Source organism: Elephas maximus, chromosome 21, assembly GCF_024166365.1.
Source record: "Elephas maximus indicus isolate mEleMax1 chromosome 21, mEleMax1 primary haplotype, whole genome shotgun sequence".
Classification (NCBI taxonomy): Eukaryota; Metazoa; Chordata; class Mammalia; order Proboscidea; family Elephantidae; genus Elephas; species Elephas maximus.
In genome coordinates, this window is record NC_064839.1 from 23,431,711 (window position 1) to 23,453,694 (window position 21,984).

The window sequence follows — 21,984 nt, forward strand, 5'->3', positions numbered from 1 at the left end:
ATAAAATAGGTGCCATTGTTTTCCTCACTGTTAGCCAGTTCCAGATCTTGGTCAGTGCTGCAGGTGCTTTGGGGCCCCGCCTATATCCCCCACCCAGGTCTTACCACCTCAGCGCTTACTGGCCAGTTCCCAAATTTCACTGCCTGAGGACTTCTGTCTGCCTGCTTGAGCTGGTTTTGGCACCCTAGAAACAGCCCTCAACCAATGGCTCACGGGAACTTGTGTATAAACACCTTCCCCAGGCTCCCTGATCCCTCAGGAGGGACAAAATGTCCTGCACTGGTTCCCACTCCAGTTCCCAGTGGGATCAGGCTTCAGTCTCCCAGTGGACTCTTTGGTAATGGACCCTTTACTGGACACCTTCCCTTCTCTGTCTCATACCCACACCCCCTACTAGTGTTTCTCTGGGATCACCTTCCAAATAAACTATTTACAGTCAAAATCTTGACTCAAGTCTACTTCTGGGGAATCCAACCCGACTGCCAGGTAACTTGGCTGAGAAGTAGTGGTCTACATCTAAAGCCCCAACCCACTCGAGCCAGTAATCCATGCTCTTTCCCTCTTCAGAGATTGTCAAGTTTTAGGATTTTATCAATAGATTTCCACAAATTCTGCTATCCTGAAGTTGAATACATTTTTGATAAATTATTTCCCAGCCACACACACACACACACACACACACATATTAAGTGTTGCTGGAGCCCAGTCAGGCTCTTTCACTGACATGTTATCTGTGACTCCTTTAGTACTGTAACAGCAGAGCTGAGAAAGTGAACAGAGACCGAGTGGCTTAAAAAGTCAAAAAGACTATCTGCCTTTTATAGAAAGAGGAGCTAATGCTGTGACCTCTGAACTGGCAAGTGCAAGCTGGTTTAAGGTGGTTTTAAGGTAGTTTAATTATCTGTACAAAAAATTACCCAAATACATTTGTCCTTGTTTTAATCTGAACTTCCATAGCGGGTCTGGGGAAAGTTACAGAGCTTGCAGAAAACCTTTCATCAAATCATACCTGATATTCAGTTGGTAAGAAATTTGAACAGTTAATCTAGAATGATTAAATCTTTGTGAAGACAGAATCCATTTGTCATGCTTAAAAAAACCAGTCTACCTGTGTGGGAAAAGGTACTTGAATCCGTCCTTCTAAAATGTTGTCTGTTGTTATTTCCACTGAGCGCGTCAGCTGAAGGTCCTGCAGCACCAGGTGGTATGGGACCTGGGGAAACATTTCTTGAATCTGATGAGCCTACAAAAACACAAATACAGAGGCTGGAGATAACGTTCACTCTCGGCAGACACTCAACATGACTTCTTGCCTCAAAAACACAGGTGAGGGAGGAGTCTGCGGGGCACAAGCTGCTAACCTAAAGGCTGGTAGTTCGAACCCACTCAGCAGTGCTTGGGAAGAAAGGCCTGATGAACTGCTGCTAAGACAGGGAGCAAAGGCCTTGAGATCGTAGGGTGCCTGTTTGAGAAACAGCGAAGAGACTGGTGTGGTTAGAGGAGAAGCAAGTAAAAGAGAAATAGACTATACTATACTATCAGAGAGGTAACGGGGGTTGAGTGTGGAAACTAGAGACTTAGTAAGACAAGGAACAGAGGGACCCCCAAATCTGCAAACAAAGTAATAAGAAATGGGCCGGGACACAGAAACAAAGCCATTCCCCAGAACAATGGGGCAGGGTATCTAAAAATAGCCCGCAAACTTCTTTAAAGTTGCCTTTCAGAAGGAGATGGAGAAAACCAGGCCCAGGGACACACACAGAACATCCACCTGTGACCGCTGTGCGACCTTCCACTAGGTGGAGTGAGGGGCTACAGCCCCAGCCAGGGAATCGAACCAGGAGAGCGAGAGACTGCACAGGTGCAACACCCCATAATAAGTCCTACTACGAATCCCAGAGGCCTCCGGGACAGGAGACTTCTTGGAAAGCTGCAGTGCACACACCTTAGTTAACATATCCCCGCCTATGTCTATGAATAAACATGAATCTTTTCCTGCCTGAGAACTTTTAAAAACTCGGCCTATCTTTTGTTTTCTGAGACAGGGGTAAGCATTGCTCTAGGCCCTCCTTGTCTCCGCTAGCAAGCCTCTTCAATAAAGCTTTGCTCGTGTGGAAAACTACGTGCCTTACCTGCTCATTCTTGACCAGTGAGAGGCAAGAACCATATTCCGGTAGCAGTTCCATAAAGATTACAGCCAAGAAAAGCCTATGGAGCAGTTCTACCCTGTAACAACACTTACTTACGGGGCTGTCAGGACTCAGGGACTGACTCGACTGCAACCAACAACAAGAAGTCTGACTTAAGGGTGCTGTAAGTGTAAAACCTATACCAGATAGCGAGGACTCAGACAAAAAACGCAGGTAAGGGGACCACCACACACTGTCGAACTGCAGTCCCTGAAGGGTTTTTTCAGGATCCTGAACAGATAACTGGAGAGGGCATCAGTTTCAAAATAAAAAGAGCACAGAAATCCAGCTGGATGCCAAGCAGACTCAACTGGCAAAGTACTCATTTTTAAGCTCAATATACCTCAGATATAAAAACATGTTCTCCTTAAAGAGAGAATTCCTGAAAGGAACAAACTTCAGATACCCACGTGATGAAATACAAACGCAGTATACTAAGTGAAAGAAGCCCGACTCAAAAGGCTGCGTAATATCTGGGTCCGTTTCCATGACATAGGCCATTTTATAGGGATAACAGGCAAAATTACTGGCAGAAAACTGATGAGGGTTGCCAGAGGCCAGGCGTGGGAACTGACTACAAAGGGCGGGGAAAGCACCGTTCCATCCTCACTATGGTGGTAGTTACCCACTGTGTGAGCGCACCAAACTCCGAGTTGGTCGCTATAGAGGGGGAATTTACTATATGTAAATTATAACTCAATTAAAAAAAAAAATGATAAAAATGCAAATTCCTAATACTGCCCTGAAGCTAGGGTTTTTTTCAAACTACACTCTATCCAGAACTGTCTCACAGGGGCTGGAGGGCCGGGAGCACCAGCACGGGTCTCCGAACCCCACTGCCCAGGCCTTCATCTAAGCAGCTCCAAATGTTTTGTTGCTGTTGTTGTTTGGTGGTTTTTTGTTTGTTTTTGCTATTTTTTTGTGTGTATGTATTCATATGCATGTTTATTTTACAAATATTATGTGCAAGGTTTTATTCATGGGAAAGTCCCAATGACTAAAATTTAAAAAGGGAAGGAAAAAAGTAATTGCTTTAGGGCACAATAAAGTCTACTACTGGGATATTACATGCTAAAGGACATATCATAATAAACTGTAGAACGAGGGGCATGTATCTCAATGTCAGGACCTTGTAAGAAAAGACCAGGGACACATTTTCTTTGTTTTTTTGCTTAGAGTCAACACTGGGGGCAGGAGAGACACACGGTGCAAATACCCAGGGCCCCGTTCCTGTGGCCCCTTAATGTTCACACGAATACGAGCAGATCATTTTCTCCCCAGCTCAAATCAAAGCCAACAGGGGAAGAGTCCATAAAAAGTCCATAATCTGATAAAATTCCTCTCTGTTCTTAAATAGCCTCCTCCTCATTTCCCAAATAAAAAATGCCAGAGATAAATTTGACTAGACCAAAGCTTTTCTTCCAGAAAAACCAGTAAGTTAAATACTGGATCTTCATTTTAAAAAAATACACGGTTCCAACAAATTAGTTGTGCTAACAATAGTCTACTGCAAACCACCATGGACCAGAGGAAAAACAACCAGGGCCTGCCTAAGAATTCTGCAGGTAGAGTCAACAGCCACCTGGCCCCCAAGTCAGAGGCTCACAGAGCTACCTTCAGTACCGTGGGAGGCTGCTGCACTCTCAGGCCTGAGCCGGTCATCCTGTGGCACTCTGCCTCTCTGCTGACAACCTGGTAGAGTTCTTCAGTGAGAAAGCAGGAGCCAGCAGGAAGCCAGGCCTGCTTTTCAGACCAGCTCTCAAACTGACCTGCCCGCAGCTGCTCCCATCCCTCCTCCTAAGTGGATGCCCTACTCCGGCTCAGACTTCTCGCCCCACTGTCCACCCTCCAGGACCTGGTTCTTCCAGCTAATGCTTTTGTTTCTTCTACACCATCGATCTCCCCTCTCTAGTCATCGCTCCTAGTCACATACCAAACATGCTTTAGAATCTCGTGCCTAAAAAAGACTTGTGCAAAAAAATGTGTACAAGCATGTGCTTATGTTGCACTGAGGCGTTATGGAAAAAACGTAAGGCAGAAGAAACTAACCAACGTTGTTATGGCAGAGAGGCTGGGTAACGGGGAAGGAGTGATAGCAGGTCTTCACTCTCCACCTCGAATTTTTGAAACATGTAAATAAATGGCTTCTTCAAAAACTTTAAAACACAAAATGAAACAAAAAGATCCTTTGATACTAGACTCTCAAACTACCCCTCCCCTTCTTTGTTCTCTTTTATAACATACTTCCAGAAACCGTCTATTTCTTCAGCTTCAACTTCATCCCGCCACAGGCTAATGTTCAGCCCCTCTGGCCATGGACTCTGGTTATTCTCCAGCTAGTCAGCCCCTCCACTCTGCCACACCCAGCACGCACTTCTCCGACATGCTCTTTTTGAACTCCCACATGCTTGATCCCTCCCTCCTGGAAACAGGCTCCTCCACCTTCTCTCGGTGTCTTCCTGTCTTCCTCCTCTGTCTCTACCAGACCTCCGAAACCCAAGAGGATCAGTCCTAAGCCCTCTTCTCTTCGCAGCCTACATTCTCTCCCTAGATGAGCTAATTCTCTCCCTAAATGAGATGCTTTAAATACCCTATAGTCTCAAAGCTCCCAGATGTCTATCTCCAGCTTAATGTCTTCATGGAAGTTCAGACTTAAGACACTCAGAGGTGCCAATGTAACCTCTCTACTTGGGTGTCTCATCGACACCCCATGCTTACTCAGCCAAACAGAACTGCTGAGTCCCTGTCCCTAGCCCTGTCCCCCCAGCCTTGCCTATCTCAGCACATGGCTTCATTCCTCACTTCCCTCACACCACATCCAAATCAAAGCATCATCAAAGCCTACCAGTTCATCTTACAAAAGTGTCTTAAATCTGTCCCCTTCTCTTCACCAACACCAACTTCTGCCTGAGCTGCAACAGCCTCCTAACTGGTCTCACTACTTTCATTTTCACCCCTCTGTAGTTCATTCAGTGTCCTTGGGTGGTACAAACAGGTAATGCACTCAGCTGCTAACTAAAAGGTTGGAAGTTTAAGTCTACCCAGAGGCACCTCCGAAGAAAGGCCTGGCGATCTACTTCCAAAAAATCAGCATTGAAAACGCTCTGGAGCACAGTTCTACTCTGATACACAGTGGGTCGTCATGAGTCAATCAACTCAATGGCAACAACGGGCTAGAATTCATTCTCCTCCTAGACACCAACTCATTCCGTAGTAAACGTCCTGTCAGTCCCCCACGAACAAATGAACAACAAAAGCATTCAATGGCCTTCTAAAACTTTCAGTGTAAAATCTAACCTTGACTGTGGCCTACAAGCCCCTGCACGATGTGGCTCTGCAATCTCTGTTTATAGCAATCTCGGTTCCCTACTTGCTGGGCTCTAACTACAACCACCTGTTTCCAGGGCTTGCTCACCTCATGGCCTTTGCACCAACTGTTACCCTGCTTAGTGGCTTCTCCCCCTGATCTGCCTCCACTGCATCCTTCACATCTCAGCCTAAATATCCCCTCCTTGGAGAGAGCTTCCCTGAAGGCCTCCTTTCCCCACCCACGCTCTGCCATGGCACCCGCCTTACTACCAGCAGAGCACTCATCGCTGTGTGCGATGATCTCGCTTGTCTGCGTCTATCATCTGTCTCCCCAGCTAGAAGGTATGCTTTTTCAGGGCAGGACTCATGCCGATCTTACGTTCACTGCAGCTGCTATTCCCAGCACAGCGCCTGCCACAGCAACCGGCTTTCAGGACAAATGTGTGGACTATTAAGAATTAAGACTAATGAATGAATGAACAAATGAACCGATCATTTTCTGAAGTACTGCCCAGGCTTACCCAGGTCAGCCAGAGGCCCTGCTCCAAGCAGAATTAACGCAGTTTGCATTCTAAGACTCTTGAATTTTTTTACCACGATGAGCACGGACGTCAACAACGGTGAAAAATGTTTCTCCAAAAATGTAAAATAAAAACACAGACTGCAAGACAAGGTTTTGGAAAAATACAAAGAGTCTTTAAGTATTTAAACAACATGCTTGAGCAAGCAGCCTCAATATCTCAAAGTGTAAGTGTGTGTGTGTGCACGCGCCTGTTTGCTTCTTTATTTGGTAGGTCTCATAGTTTTTAATAAAAGAAGCATCATTCGCTCAAGTCAGTAAAGCCCCCAAACTATTCTGGCGAGAATCAAGGAGAGTGCCAGGGTACACCTAGACCACAGGACAGTGAATCTAGCAGTGCTCAGAAAAGCCCAGAATATCTGCCACACAAGTGAAATGAAAGTTGGTTTCCAAACTAGCTTCAAATTTAAAACCAGAGGAATTGAAGTGATCCCGATGGAGAAATCAGCTGCCCCTGAAATTCCTGCCTTTCTGCCAGAGCTGAGACCAGCAAGTCACATACACTGCACATATTTCCAGCCTTTCTTTCCCTCCCACTTACTAACCACCTTCTTTATTAAAGCAGTGAGCGGGGCTTACCATTGCATTAAGCTGGGAGTTGCTGGCCTGAGTAATGCCAAGAATGTTGGTGGTGTGCATCACTTCAACAGAAAAACTCGGCAGCCAACTCGCGATCCGGGACCCTAGAACAAACGAGAACCAGCAGGAGTTTTAGAGACCTGACACACTCCCTGTAAGGGTCACCTCTCCAGAGCAGGCCCCTCGACAGTAACAGCTAGTACTCACTGAGGGCTTACTTCACACGGGTCTCATGCCACGTGTTTCATATGGATCGTTTCATTTAATCCTCACTAAAACCCCAACAGTACCTCCTGAAAGGGTCCCCATTTTACTCTTCTCAGAGATTCAGCTCTAGTCAAAGCACTCAGAGGTAACCTAAGTTGCCCAAGGTCACATGGTTAGTAACTAAGGTGGTCAGTGTTTGCAGCCAGGGAGTCAGGTTTCAGAACACGTCACCACTAGCCTTTCCTGCCCCCGCAATGACCTTCAAACTGCCCAATCCCCACTGCCCTCCCACAACCATCTAGTCTCTGGGTCTAGAATATAAGGAAGGTTCCATGGCTCCAAAGCTGCCAGAACTGACTTTTGATGAGTTTTTGCTAGTCCCTTTCACATTATGCACAAATTAGTACTCATTTGGAGAGACACCATTTTCAAAATTACTTTCATGAAGTATTTTCTCCTTAACAACCTGATTTCATGACTTTGGTTTTCTGATTCAAAATTTTTTTCAGAGTTCTGTAATACAGGCCTGTGGCCTACTGCCACCAAGAAGTCTGTTGCTTCTGCCACTGAGGCAGTTCCCTAAGAAAAGGGGAGCCCAAGATACAACACCAAGTATTGGCTGTAAAACAACTTATTACCACACCATATAGAAAAGGGTATTTTTCTCTCCTTCACAAAGAAGCACTAAGGCATGGAATATAAAAACAAGTTAAGTGGCCATCTCAGGCATCTCTACTAACGAAATGTGCTCATTAAAAAATTTATACTGATTTTATGTACTTACTAGAGAGAAATAATAAAGGTTTTCACTAAGTCTTTAGTAAGACTAAGTCATTAAATAATGGATTGCACGGCTGGGACCCATCTCCAGGATCTGATGGTCTACCTCAGAAGTATTTCCTGGTAGATGTCTTATTTAATCAAGACCAAGCCAGCCCTCCGCAAGCCCTGCCAGCGCCCCCGGCCCAGCCACTGGGCAGCCCCTCCAATACTCTTTCAGGGATTTGATTCTAGTCCCTTTGGTCTTTCCTTTCAGGGATTTCACCAACATGCCACCACTTCCACCATGCTCCACCCTTCAACACTCACATCAGAGATGTGACTAACACTCCGTCTAACGGAACTCCAGGAACGCCCGTCAGACAGCAGTATCAGAAACAGGAACTCGCAGAATTGTGTGGGGGGGTGGAACCGACGAACATCAGCAACAGGTCAGTGTGGTGGGAACTAAGGAAGGAGGGTCCATCAGCCCCTTGTGGGGTGCGCCTGGCCTCAGGACTTTAAGTGTGGTTTTTATTAAAACTCCTTTCAACATTGCTGGGAGGCAGAACGGTCACACCTTATGGACAAAGAAATAGTGTTCCAGCTCAACTCTGCTTCTGGCGCTCCTGGAAAAGTGACTCAATGACCTTCATTATGTGCTTAAGTACTCCATCAATGCCCAGAGTTATTAGCAAAGGTTACCTATTAACCTGATTAAGTGCTCTTTGACGGCATGGTTGATTCAATTTTACTACCTCCACCCCTGGCCCCCAGCCTTATCCATATTCACACAGAATCTAGCAAAATGCCTGACACAGAGCAGCTCCTCAGTACTGCCTATACTTGCTGAACATTTTCAATTAAACTTGAGACATAACGTTTGACTGGCCTCTACAGGGCAATGTATAATTAAACAGCACCCCCTTGGGGGGAACGCTCCTTCAGGTATAGCTTTAGAGGTTGAAGCCAACGAACCATCAAAGTGGAAGAAGTGATTGTGTTGGTTTAAGCGAGGTCGGCCTTCGGCTGCCGCCACAGGAACCAAGTTCTCATCCAAGTTCTCTCCTTGATGGTCTTCCCTGACACGATTATTGTCGGCAATATTAAGAGACATTCTGCATGTTGGGCAGGAGGTGTCTTGTTCTAGCCAGGAACGAAGACAGGAGCTAGCAAAAAAAAGTCCAAAATAAGATACATGGACATGCTTGCCAAAGATTACACAGGCCCATAAAACAAAGAAGAATACACATAACTCAACCACATATACGAGGCTAAATGGGCACACCAGCCCAGAGGCAGAACCAAGAAGACAGGAAAGCTGGACAAATGGAAATGGGGAACCAAGGTCAAGAAGGCGAGAGTTGACATATTGTGGGGTTGGCAACCAATGTCACAAAACAGTATGTGTATGAATTGTTTCATGAGAAACTAATTTGCTCTGTAAACCTCTATCTAAAGCACAATAAAAAATTTTGAAAAAAAAAAAAGATCTATGAACATGCTTAATTTTCTTAGCATATTTCATGAAATTCATCAGAAGCACTCTGAATGGACCAAATGTGTTCCAATTTTCTATTTACCACCAATGAGATTTAAATGTTGAGAAAAAACAATGAACATTTATTTCTTGACATTACCTCTTTTCCCTTCTTCAGTCTAATACACTCCTAGTGTGTTCTGCTGTGAACACTAATTCTTTGACATACATGGCCATCTACCAAGCTCCAGGTCATGAGCCCTCGTGAGTAAGACGTCACTGCATGGCTCGCCATCTTTCTTTCCAACCCTATGTGGCTACTTCAAAATCCACATGGCTGAACCACCTGCCCTGGTGTCTCATGCCCTTGAATCCTCTACACCAATGATCTTTTCTTTGACTCTGTTTTAGCTACCCACTGACAAGGTGGTAACCGTGGCCTTGTCTTCAATATCTTGACCCTTAACTAAAGCTTCTCTCCTCCCAGCTCATTTCTCTGGGACCACACTTGTGAAGACGTCCCGCGCACTAACAACAGCACGCATTCATCAGGCATCACCCCCTCAGACCCTCACCTCCCGCCTCCCCTACCTCAGCCTGCATACGCCACCTCAACTTCCTCAGCCCTCTTCTATTTGTATTCTGCTTTCCCATTGAGGCGGGAAGCTTCTTTTGCCCTCCTCTTTTAGGAGACCATGTTGCCCTAATTAAGGTAGACACTTGATAAATACTTGTGGTGTCAGTTACAGGAAAGGGTACTAAAATAAGGAGTAGAAAATGTGAGATCTGGTCCCAACTCTGCCACGAAGTAGCTGTGTAGCCCCAGCCAAATCCTTCAACCTCTCTGGACTAATCCTCTCAATTAAAAAATAAGAAAATTATTGATGTTATCTCTAAGGCCTCCCACTCAATGTTATTTTTCTTCTAAGATCCCACTTGCTCTGTGTCTGCCTGTCGTGTTTTCTAGTATCTGGGAGCACATGCACATGTGAAGTAGTTGCCCAGGAGAACCTCACCATCATGTGATGGTCCTCAGTCACTGGCAGCCTCACTTACCTTGAGGCCAAGTAGTAAGCCACTTCTTACTACCTCTGTGCCTTAAGGGTAGGTGACAGCAACGTTGCAAAACAATGGAATCTGTGGGTGTGTGTATACAAGTTTATCACATTCTAATGAAGTATCTATAATTCCCGTTTGTGATAATTTCAATATTAGCCAAATAAATTATTAGATTTTCTTCAAAAGTTCATTTTCCCTTAAGGAACTCCCTTAAATCGCGCCACTAGTAAAATTAGCCTTGTGGGAGACTACGAAACTGTAAGATCCTTGCCCTCCAATATTGCTACACTGTGACACACTTTTCATAAGCAATTCTACTTTTATTTCAAAGACCACACAAACCTCCCACATTAAATAGAATAGTCTAAAAACCCCAGAGTGCGTACAACGAGTTAGGCACAGTTGCCTTAAAAAAAATGCTAAGATTTCCAAAGTTGAACGAAACCAAACTTTAGAGAAAACAGATATTTTTCTACATAACTATAACATTCTATCGATGAAGTATTTCCTCCTCCTTCTAAGTACAACATTTCAATGCAACTGAATATTCACTGAGTTCTAAAGCCTCCCAGACACATTTTCTATTACAACCAATTACCTAGTTACAGTCCGCTGGAATCTAGACATTTAGCTTTATCACAACTAAGATGAGTTTGCCCTCAGAGGATCATCACTTGAACATGCTCTCACTCATTAACCAAAGCTACAAAGTAAAGCGAACCAAGAGGATGTCCTAACGATAGTTTGTTTGCTCATTCAACCCAAGGCGGATATGGGCTGTAAAATTTAATTCTAAAATTAATCCAATCATATGAATGACTGCATTTCTTCTGGGTTAAAATATACTCTCTGAGCTATTCTTCTCACCAGCCTCTCCAAGCCCCTCAGGAATATCTGAAAGGTCTTTCAGAAATGTGTGTGAATTCCTTGGTCTTCCCAACCTCAACAAACAGCACCATCACTTACCCAGTTGCACCAACCAGAAATCTAAGAGATTGCCTGATACCTCCTATATTCCTCACTTCCCCATATCCAACCTAGCACCATGTCCTTCCTCATCTCTCTCAATTCTATCCACTTCTCCCCAACTCCACTGCCACCACTGTAGCCTGAGCTGCTCTTCACGCACACGTGAACCACCGTAGAAGTTATAACCAACTCCCCGGCATTTCAAGCTGCAAACTGCAATGCACCTCCTCCCTACTCCGCAACACCTACTTTAAAACCTTCGGTGGCTTCTTGCCCCTCCCAATGGACTTCAAGCTCCTGCAGGGTTGAGCCCCTGCCTGCGTCTCCTGCCTCAGCTAACACCACTGCCTCTTACACTCTGACTTACAGTCACACAGGTTCTCATCAGTTCCTTCAACACGCCACGTTCCCTCCTACCAAGGAGCCTTTGTACAAGGTGCCCCCTCTGTCTCACACACTCTTCCATCTGATCCCTCCCTTCACTGACTTCAATTAACTCCTAGTCCTCTTCAAGTCACTTCCTCCAGGTTTGAATCAGGTCCTTTGTTACAAGCTCTCGGGAACCATGTTCCTTATCTTTAGAGCACTTATCTCAACCTGTACTTATACATTCATAATGTGACTGCTTAATTCACGTTCGTCTCCTCTATCCGAATGTAAGCTCTGTGAAAGCAAAGACCATATCTGTCATCTTCATTTTATCCCCAGAACGAACACAGCACCCGGTACATAATAATCTGCCAAAATATTTGTTGAATAACTGATGCTGCAGCTCCAAAGGCCTTCTAATATTAAAAAGGAGAAGAAAACCTATTTGGAAATACGAAATAAGGAGTGGAAGATTAAGGATGTAAAGATCAAAACTTTCTCAATATACAAAATTGACCGCAGACACAAAATGCAAAAAGATACCTCCAGGTCCACCAAAAACATCAAATCTACGAACAGAATATTTTAAAGAGACAGAGCCCCTATGAGATCTCCGAGAATAAATGAGGTTAAGCAGTGAGGACTGAAAAGGAAAGAAACAACAAGGACTCTCGGGGGAAGAATGAGCCCGGACCACCCACAGGTCTATTCCAATCTTAAAGGACTGCAGAAGCGCCCATTCTGTAATCTTTGATAACACCGGTCAGTTCTTCCGGACTGTTTAGTGGTCCTGGTCCAGTCCCCATCTCAGCCCACTTCTCTCATATATGTTGTTATGCTGCTTTTGGGCATGTGCAAAATGCAAAAATACACATTTCCTCTCCCCAGTGAGGAAGTAAGCTATTAAAGGTATGGATCCCCTACCCCTTTAAGTCTTAACAGGTGTATTTGCTGTTCCTCAGAGCTTAAGTAGAGAAGGAATATGAAGATAGCAAACATTCAGAAATTAAGGTGATAAACTATGAACCGGAAACCAAACCAGTTGCCACTGAGTCATCGTCGACTCTTGGCAACCTCCTGTGTGTCAGAGAACTGTGCTCCACAAGGTTTTCAATGGCTGATTTTCCTCAGAAACAGATCGCCAGGACTTTCTTCCAAGGTGCCTCTGGGTGGACTTGAACCTCCAACCTTTCAGTTAGCACCTGAGCATGTTAACAGTTTGCACCACCCAGGGACTCCAAAGAGGGAACAGTCTGGAAGCACAGGGAAGAGGCTGAGAGATGCAGAACACTCAAGCAGCCTCCCAAGGCCTGAGCAAGGGAACGGCCCTACTTCCTCTGCTAGGATTAGTCAAGCCTGGGTACAAAAAGCACCCACGTGCCCTGGACAGAACACCAGTCTCATGTGGCCCTTCATGGAGCTCCTACTTATGGAAAAGATGTCCACAGGGCAGTTTCCTTGCAGCTTGCATGGAGTCCCAGCAGATTGCACAGTCGTCGTTATTGACAGCCAGCTCCTCTGGAGTTGCAACTGCAAACCTGTAAAAAACAAACAAAGAGAGCCCAGCAGAAATCTGTCAATTCCACACACATATACCACGCATCACTTTATAGACCTCATCTTTATATAGTGTAGTTACAGAGAAATCATATTCAGTGATAAACTTCCAATATCAGAAGCATTACAACTGCCAAAGCTTGAGAAATTTGTATGTACCTTTTATCTTAATAACGACTGCTGTTAGTGATGACTCAAGGGAACATTCGTGAGTAAAGCAGAGGAATAAAACCCCCAGAGATCCAAACTGTTCCCCTGGACACGAAGAGGATACACATTAATCTTGCATTTCAGGCTTGGTTTAGTCTCAGGCTGGCAAGTGAATACCTCCTTCAATGAGGCTAAGTGTGTATGTGTGTCTGTGTTTGCACATGTGTAAGAAATAAACAAGTCTCACCTTTACAAAGTAAAGAGGACAGAAGCCCAAGGAAGCATCCATTTAATAAAAATGATGATAAAAATAATGACATAATAATAAGAGCTAATATTTACCGACGGCCTTTACATGCCCAGATCATTCTAAGCATATTATATGCATTGTCTGTTTGAACCCTCCCAAAGTTTCAGGAAGAAGGCTTTATTAACACCCTTATTTCAGAGGTGAACTAATGGAGGCACATAGAGTTAAGTAAATTGTCCCAAATCACACAGCAACTAAACAGGGATTCACACCCAGGCAGTCTGACTCCAGAGCCTATGTTCTTCGCCACCCTACAAACACTTTACGAGAGCAAGGTCTGATGTGATCTGACATTTGTTACCGACTTGGGAATAGCTGGCTTGTGCTTGCTTACCTGGCTTCCATGTTTCCAACCACACGCAGATAGTTCTTGTGCCGACGGATTCGACGCTGTACCTCGTGAAACAGATAACGCAGCTGCATGAAGATCACCAAGCTGGCCATGGACAGCCAGATGTTGCCAAATAACTTAAGAAAGGGAAAAAGAGTAAAATACACAATAAAAAGGGACATGAACTCACTAGTGAAAAGGGTGTGTGCAGCGTGTGAAAGGTCCTTAATTGTTGGTAAAGGTGAAATGGAATAGCTTTTCAGAAAGCAAATGCAGAGATTTATCTCATTACCCTGAACAATGTACATCATCTTTGGCCTAGTCATTCCCTCACCAGCAATCTTTCCTGAGGAAATAATCAGAAATTAAAAAGGTATATGCACACACTGTCTGATTCCAACTGTGTGACATTCTGGAAAAACCAAAACTAGGGAAATAAAAAAGATCAGTGGTGGACATGACATTATATAGCTGTCAAAACCCACAGGACTGTGCAACACAAAGGATGGACCCTAATGTAAATTATGGACTTTAGTTAATAACATTGTGGCAGTATTGTTTCATCAGTTATAACAAATGTTCCACACAAATGCAAGATATTAATAGAAGAAACTGTGCAAGGGGGAGAGGGAGCATAGAGCTCTTCACACTTTCTGCACAATTTTTCTGTATACCTAAAACTACTCTAAAAAATAAAGTCTACTGAAAAAACAAACAGCTTTATGCAAAAAGATACCCACCCATGCATTTATAAAACAGAAAATTTGGAAACGAACAAAATACCCAGTAGGGGAATATGTAACTCATATAATGTAATATTATATCGTCATTAATTATATTCATTACACACAATTATGTATTATTTTTATATAGTATTACAAGTTTAAAGGTTAGTTACATGAGAAAATGATATTTAATTGTTAGTGAAGAAAGCAGGACAGAGCTACCTTAAGAAAACTGACACATAAAAAAAATTTATGTAAAGATGTGAAATAGCAAACTGAATACAATCTACATATTCCATTATGGGGGTTGGTTAATTAATTATGCAGAAATTTTTATCCCGAAGGCATTAAAACAGTTTGAAGAATCGTAGCTAACTTGCAAAAATGTTCATAATACATTAGTTTAAAAAAAAAAAACTAAACTATGTCCAAAATACGTTCTCAATTAATTAGAAATGTACATATTTGAATAAATTAAATAAATAAATAAAGAAGTATTAAATACATGAAAATGTCAAAAGTTACCTCTGGGCATTTGTTTTTCTCTTTCTTAGATGTTTCCTTTTTTTTCTTTTTCCCACCAAAGCAAAGTATGCTTGGGTTTTTTTTTAAAGTATGTTTTCAAGGTTACTTTAAAAAGTAGACTAGAAATGTGCTGTGTCTTACCCAGTAATTCTTGGCAACCACAGAAACTATGGGGAGAGGTAGCCCCATAGATTCATGCTAAAAAAATGACCTCTTGACCTTGGTCAGCAGTTACCCCCACCTCCCTGGAGGGCAGGACACACCTCCAGAGATGGGCACCAGGCAGAGTGGCTCTGTGACATTGCTTCCCCCAGTGCAGGAAGAGAAAGGACACATGGCTACGTTTGACGCTGATAGTACTTCATGTGGTCCGTTCAGATCTTAGTTCAAATGCTTCCCTTGTTAACATCCTAACCAGCGTTCCTGATCCTGAGAAAATGAGCCCTTGGAGGGAACTTACCAACATGTGAATATGGTGCATGAGGTCTAGGGACAAGAGAGTAAGCTCCATGACAAAATCTGTGTAGTAGACATATGTTCCCTTTCCTTCCCAGGTCCCTTCATGGTTGAGGTCCCAGAGGTGAATTACGTATCTGCAATAAAAAAAAAAAGAAAAGCATCTTGATAATTTATTACAACTGGATTTGGTTTTAACATTATATACTCTAGTCACATTTTTATATATATTACATGTATCTTTTTTTTTTTAAATAACATTTTATTGTGTTTAAGGTGAAAGTTTACATAGCAAATCAGGTTCCCATTTAATGATTTCCACACAAATTATTCAGTGATGTTGGTTACATTTTTCACAATGTGTCATCATTCTCATTCATTCCGTTCTGGCTGTACCATTTCCAGTACTGTAGTTCCCAGTCCCCTTACCTTCTTATCTTTGCTTTAGAGTAATTTTTGACCATTTGGTCTCATTTAGATGTTTCTTAAAAGAAGCTCAATACTCATGGTGAGATTCTTTATTTTGTGAACCAATCTGCTACTTAGCTAAAAGGAGACTCAAGGGATATTTTTAGTTTAAAGAGCATCTCAGGGCGATAGTCTCAGGGAGTCCTCTAGTCTCAACTGGTCCAGTAAGTCTGGACTTCTCAAGAATTTGAGTTCTGTTCCACGTTGTTCCCCTATTCTATCAGGACCTATACATTCTATCTTAACATCAACTATGAGTAGACCTCAATCACCTCCTTCCCAAATCCCTTTTTTCCACTCACCGTAAAATCACATGAGCAGTCCTCACTGTCACAAGAAGAGACTGTTAAAAAAAAGGATATTTATTTTTTCTTTTCAATAAAACTTAGGATTGCTCAGGCCAAACTTACATTTATAAAATGACGGAAGACAAAAACGTGGCCGTTCAATTAACAAAAAGCATATTGTTCAGGTTCATCAACCATTTTATTTCTTCTGCTTCAAACTTCCATGGAATATTTTCACAACCTAAAAACCCAACTCTTATTGAGACTTTTCCTATTAATAAGTGACAACCAATTATATCTGTCCATCTCCTGGGAATGCCTTCTACAATCTTGGGGGTCTTCCGAATAGTTTGACGATCACTTCTATCTTATATAGCAGTATGTCACCATAGTCCATTACTTAGAGGGCTGTTTAGATACTTCGTGACCCTATACCTTAAAGATTAGCTTAGGTACTAGTGCCCTAAAAATGAGTACCTGCTCTCTAGCGAAAGCTCCGTGCACTGCCCTTTGTCCACACACCAGGAAAGATAATAAGTCAATCAAACACAAAGCAAGCCACTTGTGGTATGTGGTATAATAGAAACGGAGATTAAGAAAAACTTCCTCTTAACCTACCAGAGTAGAACTGTTAGTGATTTATGTTGGAGATTAAAGGAAACTATTGTTTTATAAATAGAAAACATTTTATAAATGGACATAAAGAATATGATTTAGTTCAAAACATCAAATCTGTAACATGATAAATTATCTTTAAAAAGTAAATAATAATAAACTAGAATAAAAAATATGTACTACAGTATGAGCTAGTAGGCCTAATTTTTTCAAAGTCTGGCCTAATGTTAGAAACCCTGGTGGCGTAGTGGTTAACAGCTACGGCTGCTAACCAAAGGGTCAGCAGTTTGAATACACCAGGCGCTCCTTGGAAGCTCTATGGGGCAGTTCTACTCTGTCCTATAGGGTCGCTATGAGTCGGAATCGACTCGATGGCAGTGGGTTTGGTTTGTTTGAGTTTTTGGCCTAATGTTAATGGAAAATTAGAGAACCAAAAGGGACAGAAGAGGATCATTCAAATGACAATTTATAATAAAATATATCTAAAGTAAATTTTTTTTTTTTAAAGTAAACTAACATATATGGGTGTTAAGTATCATTTTAAACAGATTTTTTAAGGAGAAAATATATTTGTGTACCTTTTATGTACAGAAAAGTATTCAACCAGGATTATAAATATTTTTATTAAGCATTTAAATGTTCCTTTTCTAATTTTACCTACAGTAACTGTACTATACTCACACTACTATATTGTGCTCTGAAATGAACACTATTAAGCAAAAATAAAACTTAGCCCTATTCTAGCAAATTCCCAATTAGCAGTTCAAACTTTATAAATGTTTTGATATTAGCTAATTAGCTTTGGTATATTGAATACTTTATTTTTTTCATTAATAACAGTAATTATGGGTAATATAAAGGTATCTTACCTGTGGCCATAAGAAAAAACAAATATAGCTACTGCATATAAGGACATTAAAAAAAAAAAAGTTCTTCAATTTTAAATATATTCTAAAATATTCCTAGATATCTCAGATTTTCCTTTCAAAATAACGAATATAGTTTACATACTTATTATTCTTTAAAATCTCAATTTATGCCCTATCTTAAATAAAGGTTTTAAATAATTTCATTATTAATCAACACAAATCACTGTTTATAGCATCTTAAAGGGAATACATTTCCTGCTCTGGAGTCAGAGGACTTGCACTGTGCCAATTGCTACTCTGGAATCTGAAGCAGTTCATTTCCCCCTTTATGCCTCAGTTCTTCATCCATAAACAGCACTAATAAAATGAGTCAAACATGTGAAGTACTTAGAACAACACATGGCATCTCGAAAGCACTATATGAATGTTGGCAAAAATAATTATTTTTATTAGGTTGTAGCAAGGAATTACATGAAACAGCAACCATAAAAGTGTTCAGTACCAGTACTCAACACAATATCGGGATTCAATAAATGCTAGTTAAAATCAAAGAGCAAGTATCCACCAGTCACTTCATGGGTGAAAACAATCTGCAGGAATCCTCCAGCTTCCTTGAAAATGTACAGGAATGTCATCAGAGCAGAAACCTCTGCCCAGTATCTTACCTCTGCAGCCATGAAAGCCAACGTGTGCATCCCGTGAGTGTAGCCTGTGACACAACAGACAACTGCTAATCCACAGCAGGAAAGCAGCATAGCAATCAAGAGAGACAGGACTCGACCGTGGCTGCTCATCGGTGTTGTGGGAGAGAAAGAAAGCTGAAACGTACAAGACAGGGTAGGGAGCTCATTCTTCTTCAAGGAAGCGTTAAAACCTCACTGAGAAGCTCAAGCAAGGTCAGTCTTGGCTTCTCTGCTTGAGGGTCTGTGCTTAGGTGCCTGGCCAAACGCAAAGCACAGAACAGCATCCCGTTACCATATGGACAATAATCCTCCAACCTTCCTAAACCTGAATATTAGCTGATATGCACAGATCTCTGTAGTTTAACAAATATAAAAATATGCACAATATTTCTGTCTCATATTCTCAAGGATCCTACTTCCACTGGGATTATAAACCTTTGGAAAATTAAGGGTAGGCAATTCTATCCTTTAACATTCAATAGGCCTCAGAAGAGGGGCATATTCTTTTGTCTTTCTCTTCTCAGTCTTGCTCTAGCCCTCCTCCCCAAAATTCAACTGGAGGACATTGCTAGTCTGCTCAGGGCTAGGTCAACTGAAATGTAATTAGGGTGCAGATTGTCTACTGATGCAATGTTATGTTAAGTAATAGCTTAGAAAAGAAGGCCTGGAGCTGTGAGTCCTAAGGAAGTAGCTATAGGTAACAAACTAGTTTGGGAGGTTAAAAGCTGTGTTGGTGCCCAGGGATAGGTGTTGAACTATGAAAGAGCTTAAGGCTTTGAGAGTGAGATTAACTCACACAGAGGTGCAAGGGAACTGGTTAAAAAGGGGCAAACATGATTGCCGTAGGTTTAACCAAGAGGCAGCCTTGTAGGCGCACACTGCCTGGGATCCATGAGAGACTAGATCAGGAGCACCAATGAGTGAGGGTTCACCTGCATGGCTCTGATCTGAAGCTGAGAGGCAGATCTTGTACCCAGGCAGAAAAGGATTCTGCTTCTCCAGGGACCAAGGAAGCTGAGAGAGAGAATTCAGTCCTGGCCTAGGGGTGGAAACAGCGTAAACCAGTCAGAAAGAATCCCAAGAATCAAGGTAGGGAGGGGAAAAATAATCTAAAGAGGTCAGTTTTTACGCAATGTATGTATATGTAGATTTCCTTGTACCATGATTGACGCAGTTTGCGTAGATGAGCTGGCCCCATGTGGGCAGTAGTGTAATATCCTATGGGGAAAGGGAGGAAATCTCCTGAGGAGACACCCTGAACCTGAGCTGCTGCAGAAAGCTCCTTAAGAAACAGGCATCCAGGAGCCTTCCCCTCGAGTGCCACCCCAAGCATGCCAAGCATGTCTATTGTGGCTCATTCCTACTACAGAATTCAAACCTAGGAGACGTGTGACTGTGAGTCAGAATCAACTCCATGGCAATGGGTTTGGTTGTTCTGTTTTGTTTTTTAAGTAAGCAAAGAGCTGGACTAAAAACTCACATATTCAAATCGGTCCTTGCAGAGCTGAACCATCAGATGCAGAAACACAAGCCCAGCAAACCAAAGGCACCACATGACCACCTCTTCCACTGTCTGGACATTCAGCACACCAAAAATGAAAATGAACTTGTAGAAAATAAAATTCCAAAACTTGTCTTTGAGGTGCTGAAAAGAAAAAGTTTATAAAGGTGAGTACCGTCACACCTAACCTAGTTCAGAGACGCTAACAAAACAAAAGCTGGTTTCTATGGAGAAAATACTCTGTACTTAGTGTTCTAATAATTTTCCACAAGAAAACAGAAGACAAAGAAAAAAGGGAGCACCCTCAAGATGAACAGAGGTGAAATCAAAAAAACCAAACTAGTGAATAGAGGTGAGACACCCAGAGAATAATTTGTAGACTTTGGACTATAACCCTGAATCAGTCATGAAATTACTGTCCTTTTTTTTTTTCTTTTAAAGCCATTAAAAAGGGTAGTGAACATTATGGAGCACAGTTCTACTCTGACATACATGGGGTTGCCATGAGTTGGAGTCAAGTAACAACAACTGGCTAAGTTTTTCACTTAAAAAAAAAATCTGAAGCAAAGAAGTCAAAATGATAACATTTCATCAAGATTGGTGGAGGGGTTTCATTACACTATTTTCTATATCGGGGATGGCTGAATCATTTTACAATAAAAATATTTTAAAGTAAAAAAAAAAAAAAGGGTGGTGATATTAGTCCAGCCCCTTATGTATTAAGAAATGAAAATACCTTAGATTGTCAAAGCACAATAGAAAAGAATGGCAAATTAGACTCTTTTTCATTTTTTAAAAAACATTCTTCAGATTAAAAAATAACAGACGTAAAAAAAAAAAAAATTCATTTGCCAGTCCAAATAAAGTATAAAAAAATTAAAATAAAATGCCTTACCATTTGTAAGCCTTTTTCTTGTCTCTTCCCATATACAAAATACCTTAATTTTTGTACACAGCTTTCCTTCACTTATCATACTGTGAGAATATCACCAATGCTGAACATACCATTGTAATGACTACAGTTGTTTTTTCCACCACTCGGAAAACATTGTAATGAATGTCTTTGTACCTATGCGTTTCTATTTCTTCAGCATTATTGAACCAAAGTTAGATTTTTTATGATTTTTCACACACACTGTCCATCAGCTTTCCAAAGCAGTTGTGTGAGTATATGCTCAGCAGCGTGTAAGTGTACCTTTTCTGTACTCTTTCCTACATTGAGGACCTCCAGTTTTAAAAATCTTTACAATCCTGAAAAAAAAGGGGGGGGCAATAAAAGGGGTCTAGCCCTACCAGGTATTCAATATACTATCAACTCATCTATGAAAGACCTCTGGGGTTGATATTTTAGAGAAAGTGCCAAATACTCCCTAATGAAAAATCTCTGAGAAAACAGAAGAGTCCTGCTCTGATGGCGCTCAAGGGCTCAACCACGCAGTAACTACATTTCACCTCTAACTTAGGACTTGGATTGAAAGTAAGGAAAGACTTTGAAAAAGCAGTAGAGTCACTGTTGTACTTTTAAAGAAGTTCCTGTGTCTTATCGCTGTGACAAAATAGTGCAAAATACAGTTTGTTTTTTTTCAGCTGTCATTTTGAATGTCAGGTCTGAATCTTTATTTTAAAACGCACCATTCTCCACTAAAATCCTTGGGGAACTACAAATCTGTAGAATATCCTTGAACATAATTCTTCATTGAAAGCATCCCTTGCCCATATATATATATTCTAAGAGTCATGTTCCAATGCCAATCTCACCTGAAACAAGAACAAGCCACCTAATTTTCTCCTTGTAAGCCAATGAATCTTAATTTACTTTTCCGGGAAAAAAAGCACTCAAATTCTTTTGGAAAAGAATTCACATTTTAAAGAGGGATATTTATTTATGATCACTCAAACTAGGACAAATCTATGCTTCTTTAAAAACTACATTCATAAAAGTCATGGGAAAAATAGTTATAAAGAACTATACTGGCACAACCGGCTACACTGAACATTCACTGTGGA

General features: G+C 41.8%; 1 protein-coding gene across 2 annotated transcripts in view; it reads right to left on the reverse strand.

Moving 5' to 3' along the window:
• The window catches only part of AMFR (autocrine motility factor receptor), a 37,582-nt gene that overhangs the window by 4,180 nt on the left and 11,418 nt on the right, over positions 1-21,984 (reverse strand). For both annotated transcript variants that reach the window (XM_049863829.1, XM_049863828.1), the window contains exons 3-11: positions 19,957-20,121; positions 18,459-18,611; positions 16,325-16,365; positions 15,559-15,691; positions 13,852-13,985; positions 12,928-13,038; positions 8,602-8,792; positions 6,658-6,761; positions 1,109-1,243 (exon numbers count right to left, since the gene is read on the reverse strand). In XM_049863829.1, the coding sequence (XP_049719786.1) occupies positions 1,109-1,243; positions 6,658-6,761; positions 8,602-8,792; positions 12,928-13,038; positions 13,852-13,985; positions 15,559-15,691; positions 16,325-16,365; positions 18,459-18,611; positions 19,957-20,121 (1,167 nt within the window). The remainder of the gene's footprint in view (positions 1-1,108; positions 1,244-6,657; positions 6,762-8,601; positions 8,793-12,927; positions 13,039-13,851; positions 13,986-15,558; positions 15,692-16,324; positions 16,366-18,458; positions 18,612-19,956; positions 20,122-21,984) is intronic.